Here is an 11,181-nt window from a genome sequence, read left to right on the forward strand (position 1 = left end):
CTTTCTTTGGTCTTGAAACGGCTGAGACTCTGTGCACCTCAGTGAGCCTCTTTGTGAGTCAATTGTAGGAGAGAGAAAATTTAGAGAATTACCTCCATTCTTAGGAAATGGTTTTCAAAACCAAGAGAGTTTTCAGAAGCCTTGTTGTGTCTTCTTGTGTCTGATTGTGATGTGGAGGAAGGTCAAAGCAAGGACCCTCTGACCTGGGCAGGAATGAACTGCTGCTGCTCTGTGGCTGGCACCCCAATTCCACTCTCCAGGCCTGCCCATCCTCAAGTCAGATCAGCTCATCAGGTTGCTGGGAGGTGGCCAGAGACACTCCCCACTCCAGGAGAAACTGTAAGCATGAAACTGGATTCTAGCACTTTCTACCCTTTCTCAGGAAATCAAGGCACAAATTAAGCTACCCTTTGGAGCAGCCCACCTGGCTTCCAGTGCCCCCTCCCTCATTTACTATCTGTGGGGCCTGGGAAAATTAATTTATCCCACTGAGCCTCAAATTAACCTATTTGACAGGGCAGCTGAGTTGATTAAGTGAAATAATATATGTAACACTTGGTATAATATATTTTTATTATCCATGCAACTTCCTCTTTGGCTGGAAGCACCAGATTCTCTCTGAGAAGTCACAGGCGTGACCACTTCCTGTGAAGAGCCCAAATCCCACATTCCCCTGCTGGCTTCTTTCTGTTGCTACCAAACCCTTTACTTGAAATGCTGCTGTTACGAGAAGTGATTGCTCATTTTCCCTGCCTCCCTCCTGATATCACAGTCTTCAGAAAAAAAGAGTTTCATCTGGAAATGAGAATAAAAATAACCAGGCCAGGCAGCCTGGTGTAGTGTGTGTGATGCCTTAGCTGAGTGTGTGGAGTGCCGCGTGTGTATTGGCAGAGTGTGTTTAATTGTGGGGAGCTTAAGGAGAAGCTGGTGTTCAGGTTGTGGTTCAGGGGAGTGTGAAAAAATATCTGAACGTCTTTGGCTTTAGAGTAGCAAACTGCAACAGAATGGGAGCCTTCACAAGCTTTGCCAACCACATACCCTGCACTGGGGCATGACTCATCAGGGCTTTGAGGGGAGGGTTCTTCTCTTTCTCCGGGAGGCCAGGAAACACCCTCCTCCCCAGAGCAGCCTGAGCTGTGGTTTGAGGTGCTAGGGCTGGAGTATTGTACAGAAAGCTTCAAATTGTTTTTAACTCATCCATTTTTAGGCTCCACCCAGAGGGGCTGCTGCCCTTACTTACTGGGAGCCATTGCACTGGGACTTCTCACCCTGTGGACTGCAAGAAACAACCTGTCTGGAGGTAGAAGGTAGGATCAGAAGCAGCCCAGCCAAAGCTCCAAGGCTGAGGCCTCTGGGGACCCCTTCTGGCTACCCTGCTCCCACTACCTGAACTGTAGTTTTCAGCTTTATTAATAGCCATCCTGGGGTGGATTTTGGGAGAGGGAAGCCCAGTTCCCCAAGGGTTTCTAGGTGGGTAGCACCTCATAGATCTGGGTCTGAGAGGGTTGCTGCCTTCTTTCTTCCTTGCTCTGTGGCCTTCCTGGGTTTGGGTGGTATGTATGATATATGTGTGGGCCCACTTCTCCACCTGTTATGTTTTCAACAAATCTCTTCAGGACTGGAGTTCTGGGATGCTGTCCCCTAGAGGGGTCTCCAAGAGCAGCCCTGGGGTATGGCTGGGCATCAGGAAAAGGGAGAGCTGGGGGGAGGTGCCCAGCCAGGTCCTCAGTCCTGGAATGACAGGAGAGGGAGAGGATCATAGCCATGGATTTCTTGGTACCCACAGATGTCCCCCTCCAGCTTGCACCCATCCATCCCTCGGCCCAGGGGTCACAGGGCCAAGAAGGCAGCCTTTGTTTTGCTGAGTGCCTGCCTAGCAGCTCTCTGGGACTTAGGGGAGCAGCCAGACCGCATTCTCCGGTGGCTGGTGCTTCACCTGGCCTCCCTGCAGCTGGGGCAGTTGTTCAAAGGAGTCTGCGATCTAGCTGAGGAACTATGCCACGTCCACTCCAGGTGAGTTCCTGCAGCTCCCATGGTGATCGGGCATCCAGCATGTCTTACTCCCTTGACGTGCAGCCCTGCCCCTCCTTGAATGTCTCTTGCTGAGCTGGGGTCTGGGGTTTGGCTGTCACCTGCAGGTACCAGGGCAGCTACTGGAAGGCTGTGCGAGCCTGCCTGGGCTGCCCCACCCGCTGTGGGGCCCTGCTGCTGCTGTCCTGCTATTTCTACGACTCCCTCCCAAATACAGCTGGCCTGCCCTTCACTTGGATGCTTTCGCTTCTGGGCCTCTCCCAGGCACTAAGCATCCTCCTGGACCTCCAGGTGTGACACAGAGGGAAGTGGAGGGCATGACCAAGTGGAGGCTGTGGCAAGTGGGACCTGCTCTGAGCTCAGTACAGGGAGTAGGACTAGTTTAGAGGTTGATTCTTGGAGCAGAACCTATAATGTCCTAGAACGGTGGTGTCAGCAATGGCAGAGAAGGGAGACAATCAGCAGCAGGTGGGGAGATCTTCTTGGAGGAGGAAAAGCTCTCATTGTCCTTCAAGGAGGACTCCCAGCCCCACCTTGTTGTCCACAGGGCCTGGCCCCAGCTGAGGTCTCTGCAGTCTGTGAAAAAAGGAACTTCAACGTGGCCCATGGGCTGGCATGGTCATTTTATATCGGGTACCTGCGACTGATCCTGCCAGGTGGGCTATTCTCTGTGTCCCTATTTCTAGATCTACAAGACACGCAGACAATAAGACACATAGTTTCTAGAACTCAGTGTATTTTTCAAAGTGTTTTCATATCTAACAAATCACTTGATTCCCCAAGCAACTGTGTAGGCATGAAGAATGTTGTTATTATGTCTGGTTTATAGGAAGAAATATTAAGTCAATATCAAGGTCACCCATGAGTTCTTTCAATAACTATTTTCTGCATGCTGTGTGCTCTTCATGTGCATTTTCTCTTTTAATTCACATCCTATGAAGAAGGGGATAATCATTATTCCTGCTTAAAAGATAAAATTGTGGTTCCCAGAGATAAAGAGACTTGTCCAAAGTCACACAGCTTAGTGAGAGGAGACAAGATTTGAATCCAGGTCTGTCCAGAGCTTGGATCCTTGACCATTCTACTGTGTGAGTCTATGTGTTGTGTCTCATTCTTCTGACTTGCCAGCCAAGGCCAGGGTTCTCCCACATCTTATTGCTGCCTTCCCTAAGCACCAGGGCCTCTGCTAGGAAATGGCTTGTGCTGGAGGTGTGATCCAGTGCACCTGGGGATGTTGGCCACGTCACCTTCCAGGGCTCTGCCTGCCTCTCAGAGCCCTGGAAGCTGTGGGGGTAATGAATGGGGCTGACAGAAATCTGGACAAAGGACAAGGAAGGGGAGAAAGCAGTGGTGGGAGTAGGCGGAGGGGTGGAGAGGGTTCTTGGATGCACTGCCCCTCCTGGCCTCCTAGGCAGTATGAGGGGCTGGACCCTCAGTTCTCTTGCATCTACACATTGAGGGGACCAATGACCCAGGCAGGAGACAGCGTTAGTGAGAATGTCCTCTTGGGCCTCTCCGCCGCAGGGCTCCCGGCCCGGATCCGCAGCTACAATCAGCACCACAACAATGTGCTACGGGGCGCAGGAAGCCATCGGCTGTACATCCTCTTCCCACTGGACTGTGGGGTGCCTGATGACCTGAGTGTGGTCGACCCCAACATTCGCTTCCTGCATCAGCTGCCCCCGCAGACAGCTGACCGCGCGGGCATCAGGGGCCGGGTTTACACCAATAGCATCTATGAGCTTCTGGAGAACGGGAGGCCGGTGAGTGTGCAGCAAGCTGGGTCTTGCTGGAGAGGCTCACACCAAGACCCCCAGAACTCTGAGTTCTGGCCAACCACTGATAAAAATTTACAGCCCTTCCCTGAGTCTCAGTTTACCTAATTAGTCCCAGGGCTGGTCAAGATTCAGTGCTGAGTGAGGACAATAAGTAACATTTACTGAGCACTTATGCATGCCATATGCTATCCTAGATGCTTCTCTAACCCCTCAATGAATCCTCACCATCACTCTATGGAGTAGGGACTGTCATGACCTGTACTGTACAGATGGCGAAACTGATACTCAGAAAACCAGGGAGAAAGTAGACAATTTTGACCTGAGTATACCATGCTTTTGACCATAAAGCTGCCCTAGATGAAGGCTGTGAGAATATCTGATGGATTTTGCATGGGTGGGTGGGGAGACCCAGAGTAGGGTGGAACCCAGAGCCTAGCGCCCGGACTGGTTTCAAGCTGGAGCAGTTGACAGCCTAGCTCAGGGGGCCTTGCCCTGGGATCTCAGGAAGAGGATCTGTGAAGGGTAAATGTGGTTCAGCCCTGGCCCTGATTTTTGCAGTGGGGTATCAGAAGCAAATTCAGCTGGACAGCATAACCGTATTAGGGCAGCTCCTCCCAGGACTCCATCTCTATGCACTGAAGGAGTAGGGTCCCTTCAGTGGTACTGATGTCCAGAGTCTGTCTGCCCTGGTTTAGTCCGGTCTTCCTCTCACCTCCTCCAGGTGGGCACCTGTGTTCTGGAGTACGCTACCCCCTTGCAGACCCTGTTTGCCATGTCCCAGGATAGCCGAGCTAGCTTGAGCCGGGAGGATCGACTTGAGCAGGCCAAACTCTTCTGCCGGATGCTTGAGGACATTCTGGCAGATGCCCCTGAGTGTCAGAACAACTGTCGCCTCATTGTCTACCAGGGTAAGGTATTGATAGTCTGGAGGGCAGGAGGAGTCAGGGTCTTCCAGGGGTCAGGAGATAGGACAGCATCGTGCCCTGGGACTTCCCAAGTGGTCAAGCATTCGAGCCCTGTCCCTTCCTCCCCTAGAGAGGACCACGCCCATGCTGGGATGCTTGGTTGCTTTAAGGCCTTTGACTGTGGGTCTTGGGTGCAGCACAAAGAGGTGGGCTCTAGGGGCTCCTCACTTCATCTAGGGAAGCAGAGGAAGCAAAAGAGCCCAAGCCAGGAACTAAGAGACTGACAGGCGCTGCGGCTTCAGCTCTGATACTCCTTCACTGTATGATCTTGGGCAGGTCTCTGCCCTTCTCTAAGCATCATCTTAAAAGCAAGAGGACAGAATTCCACTATCTCTAATGAGTTGAATGGGGAGGGGGAGTAGGAAGGAGGAGAGGAGGGAGGGTTGAAGGATCTGCCCAGCAAGTCCTCTGGGTGTGTTGGAGTGGGAATGTGAGAGGTTCTCACTGCACTCCCCACCCCATTCCAGAATCTGCAGAGGGAAGCAGCTTCTCCCTGGCCCAGGAGATTCTCAGGCACTTGAAGCAGGAGGAAAGGGAGGAGGTTGCTGTGGATAGTGCGAGAACCTCAGTGATGCCTGACTCTTCCATGCTGCCCCAAGAGCGGCCTGAGCTCCTCATCAGTAGCATGGATCAGCCTCTCCCGCTCCGCACAGATCTCTTCTGAAGCCCAGGGTCAGCTTGTCTGAGCCCCAAGCAGTCCCCAAAACTCTCGGCATTTGGGGACTTTCTTTAGGGGCTAGATGCTCAGCAAAGTCATTTCCTCCCACAGGGGGCCTCTCAGAGAAGGTACAGGGACTTGACATCTCAAGATGAGTCCTATGCCCTCGGGCAAGTTGTTTTACCTGAGCCTCAGTGTCCTCATCTATGAACTGGGGTCATAATCATTGCCCTACCTACCTCACAGGGTTGTCGTGAGGACTGTGACTGTATGGAAGTTTCTTGTAAACTCTAATTTTCAGATAAACTTAAGGAATGTGCCAGGTGTCTTCCATTGGACCCTCTGGATCTACTCTCTCCACCGCTCTCTGCATCCTCCCTGGGATGGAATCAACAGGTTCCCTTGCCCCATGGCTTCTGGTTATGTTTGGTTAATGGGGAAATCCCAGTGGGAGAATGAAGGAGAGGAGGAGAATGAAATTCAAGTATTTATTCCCCCAGCACCCTCCCTATGGTGTCAAGGTCACTATGAACTCTCTGCATGTCTTGAGCAAACCTGCTCAGGAACCTGGTCTCTCTCTAGGTCCAGTGAACAGCTTCTTCCCCCTGGCCCTTCAGACCCAGCAGTGGCATGGCTCCCCACCAATGTTCACCCTGTCCTACTCATGCTCGCTTTTGGTTTCCTTATCCCTGCCCTTCCTAAATGGTCCCTTCAGATTACACGTTTGAGTATGCCATCTTTCCCTGGCTGAACTCTGATTGATCGATACAAGCTATTGGCATTTATTACCTGCAGTGTCTAAATCGGCTTGCTCAGACATGCTTCCTTACTCCCCTCCCCTTCCTAGTACAAGGTGGTGGGGTGCTGGGTATCAGTTCAATGTGGACAGGGAGACTGAGGGCGGAGAGTTGGGCAGCAGCCTCCACTCCACCTGCCCTTTCAGCACCCTTGTCTCCAGTGTGAGGCTTGGGGAGCTGGGAGGGACCAGAGGCTGCCTGAGGGAGCATACCAATGCCATGAGGGGTACACAGCTGTGTCATGGGCAAGAGGTTGCTCAAAGAAGCAGGGGGCACTGAATAAACATCCCTGGATGAGAGAGCCTGCAGAGAGATAAAGGGGGAAGAGGGCCTGTGTGAGGAGGTAGGACATACTCTGGGGGACAACACAGCCAGCCACCTGCCACACTATATGCTATTGCTGTTAGAATTGAGTCACTGCAATGACACTGTGGTGGCAAAATTGCCCCCATCTGGGAGGGGAGGTGGCCCATTTCTACCAGTTCCATTCATTCCATCCAGAACTTGTGCCTTCCTTCCCTCCCACCTTTGTTTTTGTCACAAATGTTCAATATGCATATCTGAGTACAGCATGCTGTAGAGAAAGGCTCCACACACAGACACATTGGCCAGAAGAAACTGATGCCCCTAACAATGACAGAGCCGAGAGAATGAAGGGGAAACTCTCCCCAGTTGTCCCAGCCATTCTGTCCCCAAGGCCTGAGGATCCTCCAACATCATATCGGTCGCTCCTATACCTAGAAACCAGACCAGAATCAAGGGCCTCCCCAGCACGACTTTCCCCACCTATCTGGCCCCCAACATGATGCTCAGGCTGTGGAGTCTGATGGCCTCAGGTTCGAATCCTTCTCAGGAGATTCTCATCCACCTGGGTATCTTAATATCCCCAGGTGTAAAATGGGGATAATAGTGGCTATTCTTCCCAAGGTTATGAGGATGAATGGTATAATATCTGCAGGCCCATGGAGGAATCCAGTGCCCAACACATAGCTGGCCTTCAAGAAGGAGGAGGTATTAACATTATAGCTGTCTCTCATCAGCGCAAAGGTGGCAAGCCAGTCCTCTGCACACATTACAATCCCCACCTCTGTTCCTCTTTGCCTTCTGTTATTCCCCAGCCTCCCCAACTGTGCTGGGGTCTCACTAAGGGCAATGCTCAGGGTTGACTTGTTGCCCTCAGTTGTTCCCAGGGTAAAGCACCCAGAAGTCCCTCCACAAATGTCTGTCTGCATTTTCATAACAGCAGGGAAAAGGGGTACCTTTCCAGGGAGCTGCTGGGAGGCTCAGCTCTGTCTTCCTGGCCTCCTGCCTCTTCCCAACCTCCATGTCCCTCCTCCTGCAGGTCTTTTCCCCACTCCTTTCTTCCCCCAGACAAGCTCCGTGAAGCTCCCTTTTCTTTCCTGTTTCCCCATCAGGTGGAAGGTTCTGGAGTCAGGAAATGTCCTGGGGAAAATTCTAGGCTAGTTACAACAGTCCCATGCACACAGAAAGCAGAAAGTAGTGAGAGCTCCCAAATGTCCCCCATCTCACCATGGGAAGGCAAGACAGAGTCTTGCCCCAAGAGATTGGGGGCCATTCAAAATCAATTTGGGGAGCTATAATTGGTGCTTGGGGTTTTTCAAGGGCCTTAAAAATTGATAACAAGTCTTGGGCCCTGACAGCCAAAGGGATGTGTCCCAATCAGTGAAGGGCAACAGATTTTCCTTCCTCTCCTGAGTCCCAGAGAAGGCAGGGCTCTCTGCCCTGGCACTCTCTGGCTGGCCCACATGGATACCTAGGGGCTGGGGCGGCAGGCCTCTATAGGGAGCCTCTGTCATCCTTGCACATAGGTCAGCTGAGTGGTGGAATCTCCGAAGATGGATTTACCTTGACACCAAAAGGAGAGGAGATTAGGGGTGGGAGGAAGGGTAGGGACACAGAGAAGGAAGCTCGGGGGTCTGGCAGTCCCTGAAGAAGAGGGAGAAGCTTTGTAAGGGCAGTCTTGGGCATTGGGAATGGTCATAGCAGCATGTGTCTGGGCAGGGCCCTCAAGCTCCTTTTATTTTCCCCTGTCCACAGCAAGGCTTTCTCTGTATTCTGCAGAGGACAGCCCCAGCTTTGTCTATGTGTGCAGTTCCGAAGCTCTGATACCCAGGCCCCATCTTGCCTCAGCCCTGGTTCTCTGTCCAGTTTCTTGTTCTGAATCAGGTCATACCAACTTGCCAAAGTCTCCCTGCTACAGATACGTGACTTGATCAATGCTGAGTCTAGGCCCACCTGGCACAAGGCAGGAGCTGGGGAGAGGAGGGCCCTGCTGGGTGTCTTCATGTCTGTCCTCGGGTCCCAGCACTCGCCAGTGGGTGAGGGAGATGCCACCCTCTGGCTTTGGGGCTGGTGGCTCTGTGAGGAGATTGGCATGGCCCTGGCGTAGACTTGGCCCAAAGTGGACTGCCACCACGATACAGACTGCCAGCAGGACAAACAGAGCGATGATGACGGCAAGCAGAGGCAGTCCATCCTCTTGAGGTGGTTCCCAGGCCCCGCGCAGCACCTCTGGGAGCTGCCTCTGGGGCTCCTGCCCCTCTGAGCCGTTCACAACTGGAGGAAGCCAGGAATAGTGGTCAGCCTGGGAGGGGAATGGCAGAGAGAGGGTGACATGGGAAAGTACACCCAGAAAAAGACCAAAATAGAGAGAGAGAGACCCCAAAGGGAGCTGACAGAGAGAGACAGAGAGCCTCAGGGGGAGAGAGAGAGAAACAGAGGCAAAGAGAGGGGGACAGTGAAGACATGGAGAGAGAGAGAGAATAGAGAGAGAAACACAGAGATAAATACACACAGATAGAATAAAAGGAAAAGACAGACAGAGGGGATATGGGGAGAAAGAAAGACACAAAAAGAAAAAGAGATCAACAGAAGCAATGAAGATAGATACAGAGAGACAGAGAAAAAAGAAAAGCAATGAAGATAGATACAGAGAGAGAAAAAAGAAACACAAGGAACTAGTATAAATGACCCATGGACATGGACAACAGGGTGGGGATTGACTCTGGGACTGGTGGGGTAGGTGGGTGGGGTAAGGGAGAGCAATGGGGGAAAAATGGAAAAACTGTAATAGAAAAACAATTTAAAAAGAAAAAGAAAAAAGAAACAGAGAAAGGGGAACAAAGTTGTTCAGAAAGGGATGAAGAGAGGGGCTTCATTATGTAGTTAGGCCCTGCAGGTCCCCTCCCTCTGCCCTCTCTTCCCAGGTCTCCATCAAAATTCCTGAATAGACCCTGTGTCCTAGGTCAGGCATCTCAGCACACTGTGGGCTGCTTTCCCATGTCCTGGGCAGTGGCAGTGGGCAGTGAGCAATGTTTCTTGAAGTCCTGGGAAAAGGGAGTCATTATGTCCAGCATCTTAGGTTCCCACTATACACAGAGAAGGTAGGGCAGGGAAGGAGTGACCTAGAGGAAGGGAAAGAGGAAAAGGAAACAGAAACCCCAGAAACTTGGTAAGGAATATCTCATTTACAATATCCCCTCAGGTCAGGATCAGGTTCCAGGCAGGGGCAGGGTGGGGGAGCTGCCCAGACTGGATTTCTGGCATTGCCCAGGACAGATTGAGGAGTTGCCATGCCAGCCTTTATCTACCTCTTTCAGGGTCCCAGAGTTTTATGCCTGAAGCTGGAGGCCCTGATCCCTACTTATCCATCTCCACCCTGCTAAGTGTGGGGTTATGTGGGTTGCCATGAAGAGAGCAAACCTCCAAACTATAAATCCCAGAGCCAGCAAGGTCATCACAGACTCCAGGAACTTCTACCCAGCCTCATTGTGCCCAGCTGGACTGTCAGAAGTAGACACTGTGAGGTGGAGCCCCTCCCTTAACTCTTGAGTTCTCAGCCCGGCTTTTTCGATGGATAGGCATTTGGAGTCCAGAAAGGGCTGTCCAGAAGAAACCCACTCATTCCCTTTAGTCTCTCAGTCACACTGTTCACCCCATCCCACCCCCAATATGTGTCCCTTTGAATGTGGGAAGCCCAATACCCGACCCCCCTTCAAAGTCTGAGGCTCTCTGGGACCCAGGTCACAGCTGGGGGAAGCAGGGGGTGGGGAAGCAGCTCCCCCGGATGTACAGGGGAAAAAGGAAGCACAGGTTGGTGAAAGGCAAGGGGCCCCTTCAGGGAGTCAGGCCAGCCTGGCAGGAAGGGGTGAGGGGAGCATCTACCTGGTTCATTTTTCCCCGGCAGAAGACTCCCTCAAGACTGGTGGCCAGCTGGGCAAAGGAGAGCCTGCTGCCTGAGCTCAGCCCCTACCCGGAGCTGCCACATCCTATGGGGCTCACAGGGCACACGCCCTCTGCACACACGCCCTCTATGCTCTCTCCCGCGCTTTCACTTCCTTGAACATAGGGACAATACTGACACCAGCCCTTAACTCTGACAGTACCTTGATCTTACTCCTCGGCACCTCCTTTCATGCTCTCTGCCAGCTTCAGGAGCCTGGGTCTGCCTGCCTATTCCTTCTCCACCCAATCCCAGATACTTGGCCATTTATCGTTCCTACCCAGCCCTGCCACCCACCAGGACATAGTGATTCCCCACTCCAACCAATTTCCTGGGGTACTGTCTTTTGATTTTTTTTTACAGTAATATCTCAAGCACACAGGAGAATCACAGACTATAATATACTAAATCTCTTTGGCCCAACCACCAGCTCTATCCGTCTCAATAGTTTGCCACATTTATTTCAAAACTTTTGGAGAGTAGGGGGTTGGTGGAGGTGGAAGAGGGCACAAGGGAGATAGATGGTGATAAAAAGCCTACAATAAAAATAAATAAATAAATTTAAACATTTTATTTATTTATTTTTAGAGAGAATGGAAGGGAGGAGAGGGAGAGAAACATCCTTCGGTTGCCTCTCTCATGCCCCCTACTGGGGATCCAGCCTGCGACCCAGGCATGTGTCTCAACTGGTTCAATTCCAAACCCGTGA

At 51.9% G+C, this 11,181-nt stretch overlaps 2 protein-coding genes across 2 annotated transcripts; one reads left to right on the forward strand and one right to left on the reverse strand.

Moving 5' to 3' along the window:
• The first annotated feature begins 1,106 nt into the window (after nt 1–1,106).
• STING1 (stimulator of interferon response cGAMP interactor 1) lies at nt 1,107–5,752 on the forward strand. The gene is made up of 7 exons (XM_090288203.1): nt 1,107–1,307; nt 1,787–2,013; nt 2,139–2,322; nt 2,579–2,687; nt 3,556–3,794; nt 4,531–4,717; nt 5,242–5,752. The coding sequence occupies exons 2-7, from the start codon at nt 1,787–1,789 to the stop codon at nt 5,436–5,438; spliced, it is 1,143 nt and encodes a 380-aa protein (XP_090144329.1). The 5' UTR covers nt 1,107–1,307; the 3' UTR covers nt 5,439–5,752.
• Nucleotides 5,753–8,242: 2,490 nt separating this feature from the next.
• Nucleotides 8,243–10,460, reverse strand: SMIM33 (small integral membrane protein 33). Its single transcript, XM_090289402.1, has 2 exons — nt 10,415–10,460; nt 8,243–8,834 (listed from the first exon to the last, which is right to left on the reverse strand). The coding sequence occupies exons 1-2, from the start codon at nt 10,421–10,423 to the stop codon at nt 8,445–8,447; spliced, it is 399 nt and encodes a 132-aa protein (XP_090145528.1). The 5' UTR covers nt 10,424–10,460; the 3' UTR covers nt 8,243–8,444.
• Nucleotides 10,461–11,181: the final 721 nt, after the last annotated feature.

This window comes from Furipterus horrens, unplaced genomic scaffold (assembly GCF_987537825.1).
Source record: "Furipterus horrens unplaced genomic scaffold, mFurHor1.1.pri manual_scaffold_10, whole genome shotgun sequence".
NCBI lineage: Eukaryota > Metazoa > Chordata > Mammalia > Chiroptera > Furipteridae > Furipterus > Furipterus horrens.

What these genes read in the sequence shown, in the direction of transcription:
- STING1 (XM_090288203.1), top strand. Translation starts at nt 1,787, where the DNA reads ATGTCCCCCTCCAGCTTGCACCCATCCATCCCTCGGCCCAGGGGTCAC. An exon ending in TTCTGGAGAACGGGAGGCCG is followed by an intron (nt 3,795 to 4,530) that starts GTGAGTGTGCAG and finishes CACCTCCTCCAG; the next exon opens with GTGGGCACCTGTGTTCTGGA. An exon ending in TCGCCTCATTGTCTACCAGG is followed by an intron (nt 4,718 to 5,241) that starts GTAAGGTATTGA and finishes ACCCCATTCCAG; the next exon opens with AATCTGCAGAGGGAAGCAGC.